This window comes from Lycorma delicatula, chromosome 1 (genome assembly GCF_047948215.1).
Source record: "Lycorma delicatula isolate Av1 chromosome 1, ASM4794821v1, whole genome shotgun sequence".
In the NCBI taxonomy this organism is placed as follows: domain Eukaryota; kingdom Metazoa; phylum Arthropoda; class Insecta; order Hemiptera; family Fulgoridae; genus Lycorma; species Lycorma delicatula.
The window spans coordinates 67,384,208-67,404,661 of NC_134455.1; the positions used below are offsets into that span (position 1 = coordinate 67,384,208).

General features: G+C 29.0%; 1 protein-coding gene across 1 annotated transcript; it reads right to left on the bottom strand.

Annotated features, from left to right (window-relative positions):
* Positions 1-324: 324 nt before the first annotated feature.
* Positions 325-20,454, bottom strand: LOC142319164 (CST complex subunit STN1-like). Its single transcript, XM_075356150.1, has 4 exons — positions 20,068-20,454; positions 16,201-16,382; positions 11,333-11,471; positions 325-780 (listed from the first exon to the last, which is right to left on the bottom strand). The coding sequence occupies exons 1-4, from the start codon at positions 20,222-20,224 to the stop codon at positions 698-700; spliced, it is 561 nt and encodes a 186-aa protein (XP_075212265.1). The 5' UTR covers positions 20,225-20,454; the 3' UTR covers positions 325-697.

Sequence of the window (20,454 nt, forward strand, 5' to 3'; positions counted from 1 at the left end):
TTTAAACAATACAATTTTTCATCTATGTTCTTTATTTCAATTTTTTATTTTTTTATTATGCTATATGTATTATTTTATTTAAAGATCAGTTCTTTTTTATGAAAATTAAGTAATGCTAGCAACTTAGGTACACACTTGAATTTAATGATTTGATAAAAATGACAAACACTGTACATTTAACATTTTTTTTTATCTTAAAAGTCTATATCAAGTAGCTCGTGTTTGAGAATTCATTTTTGTGAAATGAATTCTCAAATGCTTTCAACTTTGTCATTTCACCAATTCTCAGTAACAAGCAAAGAGAAAATTTAATTAAAATATTAATGCTGATTAAAGAATCTCTTTTATTTCATGAGAACTTCTTAAATTGTTTCCATCCATATCAATATCTACAATCAACGTTCACTATTCAAACATGTTTGCACAGATTATTTTAAACTGAAGTCTAAATAAAAGAAAACAGAGAAAATTAAACAACATATCAAAACGCATCTGCAATGCCAAAACTATTTCCAAAGAAACAGTTAAACTAAAGTTAAAAAATAAATATTCATCTACAAAAAGAGATTTTTTCACAAATGAATTTCTTGATGAAAATTTCTTAATTCTTGTCAAATATAATATATTAATCTAAGATTACATATACATTAAAAGTAACTGGACAACTTTAATACAATTTAAAGATTATATATATAGTTCACATATTAGCATATTCATTTTTATACAGATTAACAAAGTCCAAAACATGACCAGTTTCATCTTTTAAATTATCAATTAAATCTGAATAAATATGTTAAAGAAATAAAAATATGTTAATTTCAAAATTATCTACAAAAAAATAAACAATTCAATAAAGATTATAAAATAACCAATAAAAATCTTTGGTACACTGCATTTAATATTAATCATGCCTATAAAAATTTGAGTAACTATTAATATCTTCTTTTAACTCTTCAAACTTCTTTTCCAGAGATTCCCAACTTCTTGTCATCCAGTATATGGTTACCATCCCCACAATCAGCTGTACATATCTGACAGAAATCTTGAGTTATTTTATCACGTCCTACCATCTACACTTTTTGCTCTGAAATTACAAAAACAATGACTTTTTTGTTTTAACATCTCAATCGCCAATTAATGTTGTGGTTAACATTATGGGGGAACTTCTAGAGCATCAGTTGTGAAGTTCCCACCAAGAATCTTATTTTTTTTTTGCCTATCATTTCATCCATATCTCATCCTTCTTAAAGTATGCGGGTAGCGCACATTTAACACCTTCCACACACTGCTCTATTTTTTATTCACTCTATTTTTAATTTTACACTTTCATTTTCAACCATTTTTTCTAAAAGTTTGTATTTCACTTCATCCTTTAATAAAGCTGTTCTCTTAAGAGAGATTGTACTAAGAATGCTCTCTTCAGGTTTTAATTCTTTCATGTTCATCATTGCTGAACCAACAGAATAAGAGTAATGGGTTACACAAGATATATATATTATATCTATATATATAGTGAAATTTCCCTAAATGGACACTTCCCAACAATGGACACTTCTTAATACTGGACAATTTTAAATTCCACAACAGTTTTATACTGGCATTAATGGATAAAATTTGTCTGTTGTGAAACATGCCTGGACGCAATGTTATGATTTTAAACAATTCATTATCCAGCGTGATTTGTCATTAGTTGCTGTGCAAGTGTATACTATACATTAAACACGTCATATTTTTGCTATGGTATAGTACTGTATTTTTTATTGCAGTAAATTTTTTATTCATACATTTACTTTACATTCAATTTTCTGTATTTTATAAAAATTGTTATAACCACTTTTAACGCAATGAAGTAGTGCTTCAAAAATATAAATGCTTGACATTAAAAGAAAAAGTAGCTGTTATAAATGTCTACAAAAAAGAAAAACTCAGTGTGAATGATATGGCAAAACATTCTGATGTTGGGAAAACTCAGATAAGCTATATTTTAAGAAGGCATAAAGTCATAGACTGGAAATTAAATCAATTAAGCAAAGGACCATTTCATACAATGCCACCAAAATTTGACTTATGAGTGGTTTTGCAGGGCTCATGCTAATAGCATTCTGGTCCCTGGAACTTTGATATGTGAAAAAGCCCTAGAAATTGCTGAAGAACTCTGTTATAATGACTTTAAAGCATAAGGGGGTTATTAGTTAGATAAATTCCAAATTAGACATAACATTTCAATTAAAAATGTTTGTGGTGAATTTGTGGGCTGTAGAAGTGAATTTGGTGTCTGAGTGGAAGGAAAAGTTGAATTAAATATGTGTGAGTTATAATGAAAGAAACATTTTTAATTGTGAGGAGACTGGTCTTTTTTCCGAGCTTTGCCCAGTAAAACAAAATGTTTGAAAAAGGATAATATACAGGAAGGAAGAAATCAAAAGAAAGACTGATGACTGTTATGTTGGCTGTGAATATGTCAGGTGATTTTGAAAAACCTTCCCCCAAATACTACTGTAGCATGTCAACTGCTTTAAAATTCAGTACAGAAAAATGGTGTTACAGTACTTGTATGTATCCCTATTTATTTTTTAAATTATTTTTTGTACGTTTGAGTAATATTTTTGTAACATAAATTTTTTTTATTACATTTTAATACAGAACAGTAATTTTATTCTCTTATTTTACTGGTCAATCACAGTAGTAGAGTATTATTGTTTTTATTCAAGTATGAACTATAGGACAGCGTTTTATTTTCAGAAAAACAATTTTAAAAAATTTGAATTTTACAATCGTTTTAATTAGCAACTAATTTTACTTTAATTTACGTAAAATAAATACACAATACTGTTATTCTATTCAGAGTGGTTTTTTTCTTTACAATAACCATACATAATGTATTCACATATTTCTGAATAGCGGACGCCTCAACACCTCTAAATAAGACTGATTGTTGTTCCTGACCGATGTCCGATAATGGAAGTTTTACTGTGTGTATATAAATATTCACACACACGCACGCACTCTCATGCGCATGAGTATGTAGGAATACCTCTATTAATAGACAATCCCTTATTGTGAACTGAATTTTAAACAATAGACAGATTTATAATTCCTTGACAACACAATCCCTAAAAGTAGTTTCTTTACAAAATATGTTTTAGTTAAAATTTATTAGTTAACTTTTTTACAGGTATTTTTAAAAAAATACTTTATTGCAATAGAATTACTTTTCTTGTTCATGTATTTTTTTTATCTATTTGGAAGCATTCTCTGTTCTTTATCAATAAAAAACTGAAAATGCATGAGTCATCAGTTTTATGAGGCTTCATGCAACAAGTCATCAAATGCATACCACAGAAGATATTTGTTTATTCAACAAGTGTTAATTTTATTTACAGCAAAAAAAAACTGCATTAATTTAAAATTAACATTTTTTCATAATGCAGGGTTCCTTACAAGAAGTATGATTTCTTGTGTAAGATTTCTTGAATAAGATAAATGATACTGATATTTGAAAATTTAATAACACATTAACTGATAGCCTCTAAGTTGTAATTTAAAGCATATAAGTTTGTTAACAATAATAGAAATATACCTACGAAAAAATGTAATTATTTTAAGTTTATACTTGACACTTCATTAAAAACAATGAAAAAATAGTAATGAGAAGGATGTGAACAAAATAATCAAAATGGAGTTAGACCAAACAGTATAGCGTGTATTGAATTGATTAAACAGGACTTCGCTGAAAAAGTTATAACAATCAAATACAAAAAAAACAGTATTGATCTGCTACAATATTAAATTTTAATTTAGGAAAAGCAATCTTATCTACAAAAAATGTTACTAAAACACATTACAGATTTCTTTCAGTTAATTTATTTTTAAAATTTTTCAATTTATTTTAAATTTTTTATTTACATTGATGTGTTTCAAATGTGTGAAATGCAATTTTTACGTTGAATTACAATTATAATGCTGACTGAATACTAAATATCATACAAGTATTTTTTATAGACAGTATTCTATTATCATTCTAAAGTAATGCAGCTGAAGATGAAATTCATAAGTAACATTAGTAAATGAATGAGTTTGTTGCACTGTACTTAATATCGAATAAATTGTACACCTGACATACTGGTTAATTAATTTTATCATATTCATTTGTTTACAGAACATATGTAATGATGAAAATGATACAGATCAAACGTTTTCATTAACAGGGACTATAGCAAAATGTTTATCTCAGGCCCCTATGGATGGTGGACATTTTTCTGTTCCCAGTACAATATACTATTTCAAGGTTTAGTTTCCCTTTTGTCAACTGAAGTAATATACTTCTTTTTAAACATTCTTCAGTGCCCTTATAAGAGATGCAACAATAAAGTAATGAGACTGATGTGAAAAAAAATGTTGCTTACCGTCTTAGTCAGGTTTAGTGTTGTCTCCTTCAAAGTAGTTCCCCTCTGATTGCACACACTTATTCCAGCGCTTCTGCCATTGATGGTAACATTTCTGGAACTCATCTTCTGTAATATCCTCCAAGACCCTCATTACAGCTTTTTGGACATCTTGTGTTGTTTGAAAATGGTGTCCCTTGACCGCCATTTTGACTCTTGGAAATAGAAAAAAGTCGCACGGAGCGATATCTGGTGGCTGTGGTAGTACTGACATTTGTTTTGAGGTTAAAAATTGCTGTACTAACAGAGCAGTATGGGATGGCGCATTATCGTGATGCAAAATCAAATTATCAACAATGTTGGCATGGACACGAAGAACTCTTTTACGAAGTCTTTCTAAAATTTCTTTGTAGAAATATTGGTTAACTGTTTGTCCAGGAGGCACCCACTCTTTATGAACAATTCCCTTGGAATCAAAGAAGCACACAAGCATGCATTTCACTTTTGACTTTGACAAGCGAGCTTTTTTTGGTCTGGGTGATCCCTTTGAGCACCATTGCGAACTTTGGCGTTTTGTCTCTGGATCGTATTGAAAAAACCAACCTTCATCACCAGTGATAACACGGCTCAACAAATCTGGATTGATTTCCGTTTGCTCTAACAGATCGGCTGCCACATTTTTCCGTGTTTCTCGCTGTTGTGTGAGATTTTTAGGGACCATTTTTGCACAAATCTTTCTCATACCAAGATCTTCAGTTAATATTAGACGAACCGTTTCTTGATTGATGTTGAGTTCTTCTGCAATCATTTTCACTATAATCTTCGATCAGATCATACGATTTCACGCACCCTGGTCAAGTTGACATCTGTCCGTGAGGTTGATGGTCGTCCACTGCATTCTTCATCTTCAACATTCGTTCTGCCTTCACTAAAAATTTTATGCCACCGAAAAACTTGAGCTCTTGACATAACCTCCTCTCCAAAAGCCTTCTGAAGCTTACCATAAGTTGTCGTCGCGTTTTCAGCGACGCAATTTAACGCAAAAAGAAATGGCATACCGTTGCACAATATTTTGCGGTTTCATTTTTGTGACGAGAGACACAAAAACGTGTTCACTTATTACAGCACAACTCACGATTGAGCAGTTGCATCAATGTACCGCTTGGACTAGAAGTAGCTTATAGACCAAGGTCAAAGATGGTGTGCCTACGCAAGCTGCAGGGTTGCCACATCTTGCAAAGAAAAATCAGTCTCATTACTTTATTGTCGCACCTCGTATACCAGTACTAAGTGGTGATCACTTAAATAGATTAAACATGTTATCTTTTTTATTATTCTTGTATGACAATTTTTGACGAGACAATTAAAACAAAATAGAATTCATCTGTACAAATAACTGATAATTTATTAATCCATTTAATATTAAAAAAATTAAAATTATTTATTAAAGATATTAAAAATTGAAATTTAGAATTTATTAAAAATTACAAATATAAAAATGCATATATAACCATAGAATAGTCATATGATGAATTAAACGTAAAACAAAATACTGTAGTAGACAATGTAAGGCTAACAATTGGTTGCTGATACAGAACACCAAAATAATATTCAAATAAAAAAAACAACATTTAGAAAGATAAATGATGAATTATGAGGAAAAAAAGTATATTCTGAAAGCATTAAATACAGAACTTGCTGAGAGTAATAAGCATCTCAAAGACAAATAACAAACATGAAGCAACAATACCACATACATTGCACAGGTATGCTCCGAAGTATGAACCTAAAAAGTAAACACCAACTTTGATATTGAAATCTATGCATTCATCAAACGATAAAGAAACATGTATATGAAGGGGCAAAGGTAATATTGAGCGAAGCTTCAGAAATTCAAATAAACAATATCTTTACTGCAAGAGAAAAGCTTACTTTTAAATGCAATAGATATTATAATTTTAAATATAGATATTTAACTTCAATGCTACTGATATTATAAAAGTGCAGAGTATCTTAAGTAATGATGCAGTAGGATTAAATCCTGAAATTGAACCATTAAAAAAACCTAAATTAAAAATATAAATATTAACTTGAATTTAACTAATAAAAATAAAGAAGGCATTGAAAAAGATATTATCAATGTTAATTTTTTGTTCATCCTTTGCCATTTTACTGGTAGATCATGAAAAAGTAAAAGTGCTGCACAAATATTATAGTAAAAAATAAAATTGTTGGAATGTCACATTAGAAAGTAATAATAAAGTATACCAAAGATAATGAATGAAAAAGGAATATTTATGTGATATAATAGGTGTTGAGTTGGTGAAATATTTCAATTTAAACACATGCTACAAATGTGGTATGTATAGACAAGGAGGCAGTAAATGTATGCCCACAATTAGATGTCGCATTTGTTTAATGAATCGACTTGATAGAGAATGTAAAATAAATCTAGTCCCACGTGTGTAAATTGTTTACACTCTAATAAAATATTTAACACCAAAAGGAATGAACATGCTGCTACAAATTACAAAATCTGTGTAACCTATGAATATTTATTTCACACAGTAATCCAAAGGACTGATTACTCATTTAACCGGTTAAAAAATGGAAAGTAAAAAACACAGGAGAATGGAATATAAGAAGATGTATTACCATTGGCTAATACTTATGAAATATTCACTGATTCACAAGAAAAATTACAAAATATAGATATAAGAGGAAATTTATTGCAATTAATAAAAGATTATTTGTATATCAGGAAACAAATCGTGAAAATAAATAATATTATAAGTAATTCTATAACATTACATACTGGAGTACAAGGTTCAGTACTTAGGCAGTTGTTATTAATATTATATGTAAGTTATATTTTTATAATAAACTCTGATACTGATATGAAGATGATATGATTTTGTTATGAACAGCTAACAATTGGGATAAAACTAAGCGAAAGGCAGAACATTTATTAAAGAATATAAAAAATGATGTACATGTAAAAAATATCATTAAATATTAACAAAACAATTTGCATGAGATTTTCAAATCAGATTCATTTATAACCCAATAAATTTAATTTGTGTATTGAAAGGAAAGTTATTAAAAACGTACAGCAAAAAAAGTATTTAGGTCTCATTGATCCAACACTTGTGCTGGAATTACCAAAAGGCTAGTATTGTGAAAAGACCAAATATATGATTTACGTTTTATACGGGCTTAATAACTTAGTTGCTGCCAAAAAATCTCTTCACGATTACGTTATAGTATACTTACTTATAGTATTATTTCATGGGATGTTAACAAATAAAACTATGAAAATATTCATATTCATATTATTCAAATATTCATATTCAAGAAAAGCAATGCTTAGTTACTCCATAACTTGCACAAAAAGTACATATTAGAAATAATTACATTTCATTATAAAGAACTATCACACATAAATATGTTAATAACAGTTCCATTACATAAAAAAAAAACAATAATTCTGTTTAAAGCCGACAATGAAAAACCAAAAAAAAAAAAAAAGTATATATATATATATATATATATCAGTATTTTATTTCAACCTGTTACCACCTGAACTCAAAAATATAAGCTTCAAAACTAAACTGGAAAATTGGGTTAGAACACTAAATGAAAAAAGGTGTATTTGAATTATAAAGTATAAGTGTTAGGGAAAATGTAATGAATAAATTATTTTAATTATTAAGTTTAGTAAGATAAGTGATTAAAATTTATTATGTATTGGCTGTTAAGTTTTCCAGGCTGTGTACAGAGGCTGAAACATCTCCACAGGGTTCTGATGTAATGTTAATGTTATTGTTTATGTAATGTTTTAATTAATTTATTTTATGTAACCTGGTTATGATTAATAAATTTAAATAAAATAACATGTATCAAGCAATTTTGATACATTTCAAATATAACAAGAGAATCCCAATGATTGATGGCATGCATAACAAATTAGTTACACTTCAAAATTACGATTTATCATTTTGAACACTATCGATTTATAAAAACAGTCAGAAGTAAAAAAACACATTTTAAGAATAACAGTTTCAGTTACAAACTGTAATATTTGCCCCTGGAAGTGTAAAACAATTTCTGAAAAGTTTTTTTAAAAAGACCACAACTAAAGTTACCTATTTTAGATAAATTTATCTTTAAATCAGATTTTTCATATTTAAAACTCAATGAAAACTTTTCTCATTAATTTTTCTTAGTGATTTAATATTTCACACAGTTTAATTACACAAAAAATAGAGGTACAAAGAATAATACTCTGGCCAAGGTAAAAAGTATCATAGAGGATCTAACTATTCTTTCATGTGCTGATGATATGGTTTTGGTAAGTCATGAGTTACCAAATGAAAGGTTATTTAGAAAAAGTTAGAGAATGGTTAACTATCTTTGAATATTGATAAAAATTACATAACTTTTGGTAAATAAGAAACAGTAATCCAGTCAACTTACATGTACATAAAAAAATGAAAAGAATGCAAAAGATAATTAGGTTTTAAATATTTAGAATTGATTATAGATTGTAATACGAGGTGGAATAGTAAAAAAATAATGTAATAAAGAAAATAAAATACTTTTAATCTCTTGAAAAATTAAAAAACCTATGTCTGCACGTTCATTATTAATGACAAAGCATACTCTTTTTCATAGCATAGCTATGATAATTTCTTGAGGAGCATATGAAATTGTTTTGTCTTCTTTATTGAACTTGTGAAAAAGGTACTTAAATTCGTTTCATCTAAAATTGAAGTAGAATTACTTTTAAATATTAAAAAAAAAAAATTTGAATAGAATCTTTAATGTACCATTTTAATGAGTTTAAGCAAAAATACCTTGAGTCAAGTAGTATTACTAGAAACAAACTAACAAGTCTTCCACTACTTAATAGAAGTGTTTATTTTAAGAGAAACTACATTAACTCAGTAACTTATTCAATCAACTTTCAGCAAACCTTAAAAAATCTACGTATACAAGAAAAACAATGATCAGAAGATTAAAGAATTAAATTTTATTTTTGTCATCAGTTACTTGTCTAGTTTGATGCAGCTCTCCAAGATTCCCAACATAGTGCCAGTTGTTTCATTTCGGTATATCCCTTACATCCTAAATCCCTAACAATTTGTTTTACATATTCCAAATGTTGCCTACCTGCACAATTTTTATCATGTCCCTACAATATTAAAGCGACTACTCCAGGATGCCTTAAGATGTGGCCTATAAACCTGTCTCTTTTTTTAATTATATTTTTCCAAATGCTTCTCTCTTCATCAATTTGCCGCAACACCTCTTCTTTTAACTACATTTTTCAAAATGCTTCTCCATCAATTTGCCGCAACACCTCTTCACTTGTCTTCACTTGTCACTTTATCCACCCATCTGATTTTTAACATTCTATTATAGCACCACATTTTAAAAGCTTCTAATCTTTTCTTCTCAAATACTCCAATTGTCTTAATTTTCACTTCCATATAAAGATACTCTCCAAACATATACTTTCAAAAATGTTTTCTTGATGTTTAAATTAATTTTTGATATAAGCAAATTATATATTTGACTGAATGCTCATTTTGCCTGTGTTATTTAGCATTTTATATCATTCTTACTTTGTCCATCGTTAGCAATTCTACTTAAAAAATTCATCTACCTTCATAATCATTTTTCTTCCTATTTTTATATTCAGTGGTCCATCTATATTATTTCTACTACATTTCATTACTTTCATTTTGTTCTTGTTTATTTTCATGCGATAGTTCTTGTGCAGGACTTTATCAATGCCATTCACCGTTTCTTCTAAATCTTTTTTACCCTTTAACATCATTAACTGCTAGCTCTGTATAAAGATTAAAAAGTAACGGGAATAGGGAACAACCTTGTCGAACTCCCTTTTTTATTACATCTTCTTTCTTATGTACTTCGATTATTACTGTTGCAATATGGTTCCTGTAAATGTTAGCAACTGTCCTTCTATCTTTATAATTGAACCCTAAATTTTTTAAAATACTGTATATTTTATTCCAGTCTATGTTATCAAATGCCTTTTCTAAGTCTATAAATGCCAAGTATTTCAGTTTGTTTTACTTTAATCTTCCTTCTACTATTAATCTGAGTCATAAAATTGCTTCCCTTGTCCCTATACTTTCCTGAAACCAAATTGGTCTTCTCCTAACATGTCTTCCACTCTCCTCTCAATTGTTCTGTACAGAATTCTAGTTAAGATATTTAATGCACGAGTAGTTAAGCTAATTTTTCTGCATTCTTCACATTTATTTGCTGCTGCTTTCTTTGGTATCATTTCAATAACACTCTTTTTGAACAAACAAAGGAGAACTTCCCCTTTTTCATAAATATTACACACAAGTTTATATAATCTATCTGTCTCTTCCTCACCTGCATTGCTCAGTAATTCTGCATGTATCCCATCTATCCCAGGAGCCTTTTTGCCATTCAAATCTTTTAATGCTCTCTTAAATTCAGATCTCAGAACTGTATCTCCCTTTTCATCCTCTTCGACCTCCTCTTCTTCCTCTATAACTCTTCAATATATTTCACCCACCTACTGACCTTTTCTTTCGTATTATAAATCGGTGTACCATGTTTGTTTAACACATCATTAGATTTTAATTTATGTACCACAAAATTCTCCTTAACTTTCTTGTATGCTCAGTCTATTTTACAAATTATCATTTCTCTTTCCACTTCTGGACACTTTTCTTTAATCCACTCTTCTTTCACTAATTTGCACTTCCTGTTTATAGTATTTAATTTACAACAGTTTACTATTATGTATATAATTTACAGTTTTTATTTACAACCAACCACCACCTACCCGGACCTCACTAATTAATAACAAAGATATCGATTAAGAATACAAGTAAAATTTGTAACTAATTTTAGAACATTAAGAATTTAGTATCAAAGGATACGCAACTGATATATTTGTATTTCTCGTTGTCCAAAGAATTCATTTACTCTTCCTTTAGCGCATATTGTATCACCTAACTGAAAAACAGTTTTTCTTTTTCTTTCATATTCATAAACCTCCTTTGACAACCAATTTATACTCTAGAAACAGAAAAAAAATGTAATAACATCTCATCTTAACACGTAAACTTTAACAAAGATAAATATCTTTAACAAAGATAAATATATTTAACATAGATAAATAAATTATTTTTCTCGGTTTTGTGGCTTGTAGTGGGGTGAGGAGGCATGATTGTAACCTGTTATTGCTAATGTTGGGTAGAGTGTGGTTGGATAATGCTTAACCCTCCTCCTGATGGTGGAAACTGGGATGGGAGTGAGCTGATGTGAACTTGCGCTGATCAGCTTAAGTCAGTCACTTTAGTCCTTGGCAGGGATTGTCCCATGGATAATAGTATCAGAGCCCTTATTACTATGTGTGAGCCTTCGGATATAACAGGTGAGGCAAAACCTGACTCCCCAGCCCAGGTTAAATCTGCGAGAGGTGGCTGAATGGAGAACCCAGGCAGTATGGGGCATACCTAAATGGCTCTCTGCCCACACCTTGTGTCTTCACAAGTGAAGCAAAAATGTAAAAAAAGACAGATTAAACCAAGTTTCTACTTAAAGGCAGTGCAACGATACCAAAATATTTGGTAATTAAAAGGAAAGAAGATTTTGGAAAAATTAATCCATTCATGATAGCTCAAGGCACCATGGAAGCTACTGGAAGACTGGTAATGGTTAAATGATGGCTTTTGGACTGTTTGTTGACTTTAAATGATTTACCATCATCACAGTTATTCAAAGCAAAGAAAATTGGAATGTTGGACATTGAGGTTACACCACAAAGTATGATTAATATCTCAAAGAGTGTTGTGTGCAGGATCTTGCTGAACAGCTTCAAAGAGAAAACTGTCAAAGAGCTACATGAACAAGGAGTTGTTGCGCGTTGATTACACACAATGAAACAAACTGAGATGTTGTACCCTCTATGTCACATGTCCTGACGTTCAACAAACTGAAGTGTCCAACAAAGAAAATAAATTACTTACAATGGACATATTTCCATTTATCTTAACTCCATTGCAGTGCTTTGAGTGTCAAAGATTTGAACATACAGTGACACATTGTAAAAGAAACAGAGCTGTGCTTGTGGTGACCCCTGCATCCAGAGGATCTGTATAGAGATCCACCAGTTTCTGTAAAAATTGGTCATGGCCATCACCTAGCAAGACTGTGGAACTGTCCAGCATATATAAGGAAGAACTAGCAATTCATAAGGTAAAGCACATTCGAAAGATCAGCTAATTTGATGCAAAGAAAATTATTCAAAATAGATCATCAAAGATAATGTCTTACAAACAGATGCTGGATCCTGCAACAACTTTTAAACCGAAAGATGTAATCTCAGAACTAGTACCAGCTTTAGCCAGTATAGTTGGGCCTATTATTGATGGGAAATTTAATAAATAACCACCAGAGAAGACAGCCCAAAACTGATAAAGAAGACAATAAATGTGAACAGAGTTCTTCTCCCCAAAGGAGTAAGGTAAAGTGAAGCAAAAATAGTTGTAATTGTACTTTCACTCAACTGAGGAGTGAAAGGAACTCCGAAGCAAGAGATAAAAATATTAGAAAAAAAAGGATAATGAACAACCAATAAATAATGAAGCCCCCAAAAGCACAGAGACCTTTAAATGAGAGAATAAGCGTTTTAGCTTCCCCACACACCTTAGTGAGGAGTGCATCAAACCTAGACTCTAATGCAATGCTTACCATCAGCTTACTGGCCATCATCAGTTGATTGCCAGTACCATCTGATACCAACAGCAAAACATCCTCCATGATTTACTGCAGAGAATTAGGACATTGCATCTCCTATGCCTCAAATATCCTGGAATTCAAGGGGAAGGCTGTCAGAAAAATGGAATAAAGAAGAAAAAGGATGTTCTAAGGGTAATCCTGGCAATAAGTAATATGAATGTAATTTTATAAGTTATTTGCCAAATTTTCATTAAGGATGAGTTTTAACTTTGGGATAATTACACCTATGTTGACAGATATGACATTTCTTAAAATGGAAGTATGTTTGTGAGTGCCAGAGCACCTAAAAAAATACATCCTTATCATCTTGTGTTTTTTGGGGGTTTTAATGTCCTATAACAAGTCTTTTTCTGGATGATCTGTCTGACTAGAGTAGTTTTCTGACTAGGTTGCTAGTTATTTTACCCAGGAAAGATATATTTTTTTTTTTTTTGGAAAGGGCTAATGAACACAGTAGTCGATGCTTGTAACCCACCCAAAAAAATAAAAATAAAAATAAAGAAAATAATTAAAACTTACTTATAATACAAAAAATCAATGTTAAAATTCAACAATGCTATAACCCCACTAATGACAGGTCTTTTATATTTAATTTAGCCAAGATAAAGGATTAAGATATCATGGGATATAATTTCATCTTCAGAAATTATTTTATAATAAATAATTAAAAATAAACTTTTACAACAAAAAAAATACTTACTATAACAAGCAAATTACAGTAGTTAAAACTGAAATTAGTGAAGATACAGCTACAAAAAAAATTTGTATAAAATAGTAGCAAAATTAATCATCTTTGTTATAAAATCAGAACAAATAAACACATAAAAACATACTTTAAAATTAAAAAAATAACAGTAAAAAAAGGAAAAACCATGAATTGGGTAGTACACAGATTTTTCAGTGCTAAAAAATTGTTCAAAAATGAGTAATATTCTTTGTGAATTGATCTGATTGACAAAGACTAGGGGATTTATAAGAAATATAACTAAAAACCATGTTACTTAAAGTATAAAATAATTACATTATTTAAATAAATTTAATTTACTACAAAATATTTGAAAATTTAATCTGATTCAGAAAGGTAAAGTTACTGACACCTCCATTAATGACTAAAAACAGTGATATGATAAAATTTACTTATGATATTATGAAAATATTAACATAATACAGTATTATGACAACTACAACATTAATTCTATTATGATATACTTTTAATTTATATGAAAAATAATAACAATGACTAACAAAAATATACTTTAATCTTTTTATCTAATTTAAACATTTTTGATCATATTATAAAATCTTAAAAAAGATTGAACTCATGCAGAAAAATCAAATTAGTTCTTAGAAAATTCTAAAATAGAAAAATTTGAAAAACTGGAATCTTACTGATAGTTTACATTGAAAATCTTACCTGGAATCTTAAATGAGATTTTGAAGTGGTAAAATATAAAATCATATGCCAGCATTTTTTTATTAAGTGGAAAAATAGCAATTAAATGGATTTCTTTATTTAGTAAAGAACATTGAAAATCATCAAAAATGAGAAAAACTGGTAATTTAACCACATAATACAAAACAAATGTCAATTTTGAAAATGAGTCCCCGAAAAATAAAAAATTATGATTAGAAAATTTAAAAATTGTAATAGAAATAAAGGATAATTTTATCATTTTTATTGAAGAAAAAGTATTCATCTTTATACTTCATAACTGAAGATTCAAAATTCACTGAAATAAAATCAAAGCTGAAATAAAACATTTTTTTTCAAAAAAACAATAAAAAAAAATAAAGGAAAGGCAACCAAAAACGACATTACATTTTGTTTCGGAACACAGGATTCAAAATCTATTATTTCGTAATTCAACATTTTTGAATTAATGTTCAGTTAAAAGTTTTCTTTAAAATAAAATTGAAATACAAAACAATAATACATGAAAGTGGGAAAACGAACAAACAATATTTATTTTTGGCTAAGAAACAAAAGATATTTATTTTTGACTACTTGCAAATTCAATATTTTAAAAACCTCTAAGAAATCACAAGCTAAACTCTTCTTTATTCCATTTACATAAGTTTTCAATTTCATACCATGACACTATTTTGCTTCTATATAATTATTTTACTTCCATATAGTAATTATGCTTACTGTCGTAAAACTTCACAATATCATCTTAAAAAAAAATTGGTACTTTCTGATTAAACAGAGGCCACCTGTATTCAGAAGGAATAATGATGTTTTTAAAAAAAACTCTTTATATAATAAATAAATATAATCTAACCAAACTTAAGCTTCGCTTGCTAACATTGACTAGTGAGCAAAGCGAGTGTAAGTTAAGTTTGGTTTCATTATATTTATACTTTTAGATTTATTTATTATACATATATTTATTTAGTTAAAACATCACTCTTCCTTCTGAAAATAGGTGGCCTCCGTTTAATCATAAAGTACCAAAATATTTGTTTTAATCTCCAGTTGTTTGACCAAACTGATTAACTTCTTCATTCTCCCAATTCTTTGTTAATCAACATACCTCTTGCAGACAACCTCTTCAATAAATTAACTAATACATTTTAATTGCTACTTTTCCTTTACATTTTTACTCCCCACACTTCCTTCTACAAACATATTTACCATCTCTGGTAGCACATTATTTGACTGTTTGACCTACCAGCCTCCAATCCTCAAAATTAAAATTTCACAAGATTAACAATTTTAAATTTATGCCTTTCCTCCAGCAATTAAAAAACCACCAAAGAACAAGATCGGCGACCTAAAGAAATCTTTCTCATCCCTGAAACTTTATGGTATGTATTGTCCTATTAAACTATTAAGCCAAATTCTCTCACTTATTTAAGAAGAAATAACTTTTTCTTACAAAAAAAACGAAAAAATTACTTTTATCTTACATGAAGGTAATGGTAGTGACAAAATAAATGTTAGTAATAAAACAGAGAAATAATGTAAAACATTTAAGATAAAATATAAACATTTTATACTTGCAGTAGTGATTGCAGAAGACAATTCATCCTCCTCACATTTCATGTTATTTTTATTATCTATCTCATTGTAATTACATACATTAATTCTGCTAAGATTGAACTCTTCCATGAACTTATTTGTTTTATGGTCCAACATTAAACTCTGATTGAAGATACAGTTTATATTGCCAGTACCGTCATCAACTGTTATCAAAAACATAATCAACAATGACATAAACATAATCTTATTTAAAAAAGACATTAAGGAAAATTAACAATTTTTATAAAACAAGATTGATACCATGCTTATTGAATAATGCAAAATTCTTACAATTAAAATACATAATATGACATCATTATTAAATGCTTATGTATTTTTATACCTATAAGTAGAGCATTGTCTGAAAACAAACTTATTTCATTGGGCTCCTTCAAAAATCAGTGCAAATTTGTATTTATACCCGATATAATTAACTAACACCTAATTACATTATACAAAGGATATGTAGACAATATATTAATTACTTATAATCAACAACTTAATAATGAAGAGGATGCAATAATTAGAGAAATGAACTCTTTATAGATGACAATATTAAATGTATGTTAAACAGAGAAAATAACAATAGTATTAATTACTGTGAAATAAAAATTTTAATAGTAATAAATTTGATATAGAAATATACAGAAACCAACTAAACAAGCTACTATTATACAATTTAATTCTTTTCATCCTTGAAATCAAAAAATAGCAACTTTTAATTCTTTAATTTATAGAGCAATAAAATATTTAAAACACAGTATAAAATCAAATAATGAATTAAATAACATTAAATAAATTGCTCTAACAAATGGATATAATGCAAATTTAGCAAACAAATTAAACAAACTAAAAAATGAAATTGCATAAAAGATAAAATAAAACTAACAAGTAATATTACTGGAAAATAATATGTTAAAATTAAATATAATATAAATTATAAAAAATTTAATAAAATATTTAAATCATTTGAATTAAAAACAGCATATATAACTTGAAAAAAATAATAAATTATATATATAAAATACAGAACCATCTAAAACAATAAAATATAATAACAAATATAATCTAGACAAACAAGGAGTATATAGCTTAAAATGCAAAAACTGTGATTTAAACTAATTGGAATGTCTAATCAATCATTTTCAGTTAGAATCAAACATATTAACTGTATAAATAAACAAAATAAAAATGTTTGGTTGGCCAAATTGTTTTCATTTCAAATTACCATAACAATTGAGATTTTTTTACTGACAGGACATATTTTTACTTAACGCACAACTACTATACTTTTAATACAATAACTATCAATTGTTATGTGAATATAAAATTTTGGTTTGTTTTATTTCATTTTATTCTATTTTAAGTGAATAGTTGTAAAATTTTTATACTAATTATATGGATATTCCTGAGGAGGGATGAAGGTCCAAAAGCACTAGAATATATTTAAACATTTTATAATTGTTGGTAAGCTGAACTTTCATTATTTATAAAATACCAATGGTACCATGTTACGAAAATTTAATCTATACTTGATTTGTTCCCCTTCCAAGTTGGGACACAATTCTTAAAAAATTAATGTTCATAAAAAAAATCTGCAACAGTACTGCTAAACATTCTTGGAAAATAATCTAGAACATAACTTCTGAACCCCCTTTACCTTAACACCTCTTTCAGATTCAGAATCCTAATTCTAATAGCATCAATGTTCTATATGCTTCCCATTTTATCATTTCTTGACCCCTCCCTAGGTATAGAAAACCAGAAATGGAAAAAGGTGGTTTAAAAAAATATCCAAACTACATTACTGATTTCCAAAGTATATCTCTCATCGTTGTGGAGAGTCATGACTTCCTCACATGAGCGCCATGAAATATATCACAATTTTCAAAATCTGATCTATATTTTCAATGCAATGTCACCACAGGACGCAATATGCCACAGCTGGTGCAAACCACTTAGTTACTATTCACTGAAGTCTTTGTAAATAATTACCAGATTACATAACACTAGTGTCTCAATTGGTTTAATAGTTTCTCAAATTTTCTGGAACTCTGTGTAGGCATATAAATAAATGTTGGTTCAAGTGTTGCATTAGTTTTCGGGGACTGCATCAACTGAGTATGTTGTGATCAAGCCAAGTGAAGTTTTTGAAGGATTTTTTCTCACACTGATTTTTAAAAATGGATCAGTCTTTACTAAACAGCAGCAAGCATTGCAGGAGTGAAAACAAAGAGAGCACATTGTCAACCAGTGGCACTAATGAGAAGCATAAAAGTAAAAAATATGACAGCTAATTGGAACTTCGTTTAACATTGACAGAAGTCAATAGCAAAGAGAGGCCACAATGTGTTCTATGTATGAAAGTCTTGGCACCAAAGTACAAGCTACCAAGAAAGTTCAAATGCTATTTAGAAACCACTCGTTCCAGATATATAGTAAATCAATTTCATGACTACTTTAGCAGGAAACTAAAGAGGAATTGAAAGGATATACAAAAGGGTATAGTATAAGTAGGCATCAGTACCAAGCAGTGCATTAATAGCACCTTACAAGGTATCAAATAATCACAAAATGTAAGAAGCCCCAAATAATCACAGAACTCATTCTAATGGTTGCTAATAGATTAGGTGAACATTAAGATCAGTTAAATCTACAGGAAAATACTCTCAAAAGTGCCTTTGATCAATAACACTATCTGCCAATCATCAGCAGGGCCTTCAATGATCAATCAATTGAAAAATTAAAAGGGAAAGAATCTGACTGCAGTTGGATGAGGCCCAAATAATGATGCTCACTTGATCTGTTATCTACAGTTTGTAGATGTCAATAACATTGTAGCACACCTACTCTTCTGTAAAATTATCGCTGCTAATACAAAGACTCAAAACATTTTCAAGACTTGAAACTTCTATATCCAAGAACAGTTTGGAGTGAACTGAGTAGGTTGGTGTCTACAATGATGATGCTTGTTCTATGTCCGACTGTTTATGTAGGATTGCGGGCTTTTATTTGAAGCACAGCCCCTGAAGCACTGTGGTCTCACTGCACTATTCACAGGGAACCACTTGCGTAAAAATATCAGTCCTTCATTAAACCAAGTCTTAGAATAACACCTAAATAAATGTTTGGTGCAGACTTTGCAGGTTACCAGTTAGTAATATGTATTGATTTGTTGACAATGAAAAATTATTTACTTTTAAATAATTCAATTTAATAAGCTAATAATGCTTAGAGTAGGCTAATCAATAAGCCATCCAAAAAATATATTCAGTAACTGCCATTTTCATGTAACATCAATTATATATAATTAGAGAATCAACTCCAATTTTTATGAAATTTGTTACAACTTATTTAGGACCTATGCTATACTCTACAAACAAAATTATTCTTCTGAATCGTCCCTCATGTTACACAGAACCCTCAGAAAAATGTAATTCAATATTGTAAAAGTGTAATATACATTATCTTCGGACTAAATAATTTGGTTAAATTTGTTAATTAAGTTAAGAATGAGACTACTTTCACTTAAGACTAAATTATGTTAGATTAATTTAATACATTGTTTACAAAGTAAATAATTTTGTTTAAGTGAAATTTGAGTAAAATTAGGTTAAGGTGAGATTATGCAACAATTCCGCGTACTGAACTTAGTACGATACCAGCACAGCACGATACCTAACGCTAGCTTCGCTCGAACCTTGTCTATTTAATCTTAAATATTAAAATGGTAGATTGTTATGCTGAATCCATAATTACATAAAACACTTTTACAACTATTAATACATTATTAGAAATTAAATTACTAACTCAATAATCATCATAATAATAAATTTTATTCACATATACCTTCATATAGCAATTTCGTCCCAAGTTCCTTTACTTTCGTCACTGCACCAAACACAATAACGTGTTCCACAGTCCTACCTTTGAATAAATAGGCTTTCTTCTGAATTGGCGAGGGTAGCATCACATGGATATCACTGATCCATAGTTTAAAAAACATTCTATCTACTATAACTTTCTTACACCCCCAAAAGATTTCTCTTCATGTTATTACAATCGTAACCCTTTTCATTATATGTTTCAAAAAACAAATTACTCAATACTTGATAAATAATAATTTTGAAAATTAATTATTTGCTGTATCACACCGACATAAATAATTATCTTACAATAAGGCAATAAAAACAATATTTTTAATGACCAAATTACAAATCTAGTTAACTAAAATAT

Bases quoted from the DNA above. Each gene is read 5' to 3' on its own strand.
- LOC142319164 (XM_075356150.1), bottom strand. From the start codon at position 20,224: ATGTTTTTTAAACTATGGATCAGTGATATCCATGTGATGCTACCCTCG. The intron at 16,383-20,067 runs GTATATGTGAAT...TTTTGATAACAG, and splicing joins GACGAAATTGCTATATGAAG to TTGATGACGGTACTGGCAAT. The intron at 781-11,332 runs GTATCCTTTGAT...ATATTTATTCAG, and splicing joins AATACAAATATATCAGTTGC to ATTTAATTGATAATTTAAAA.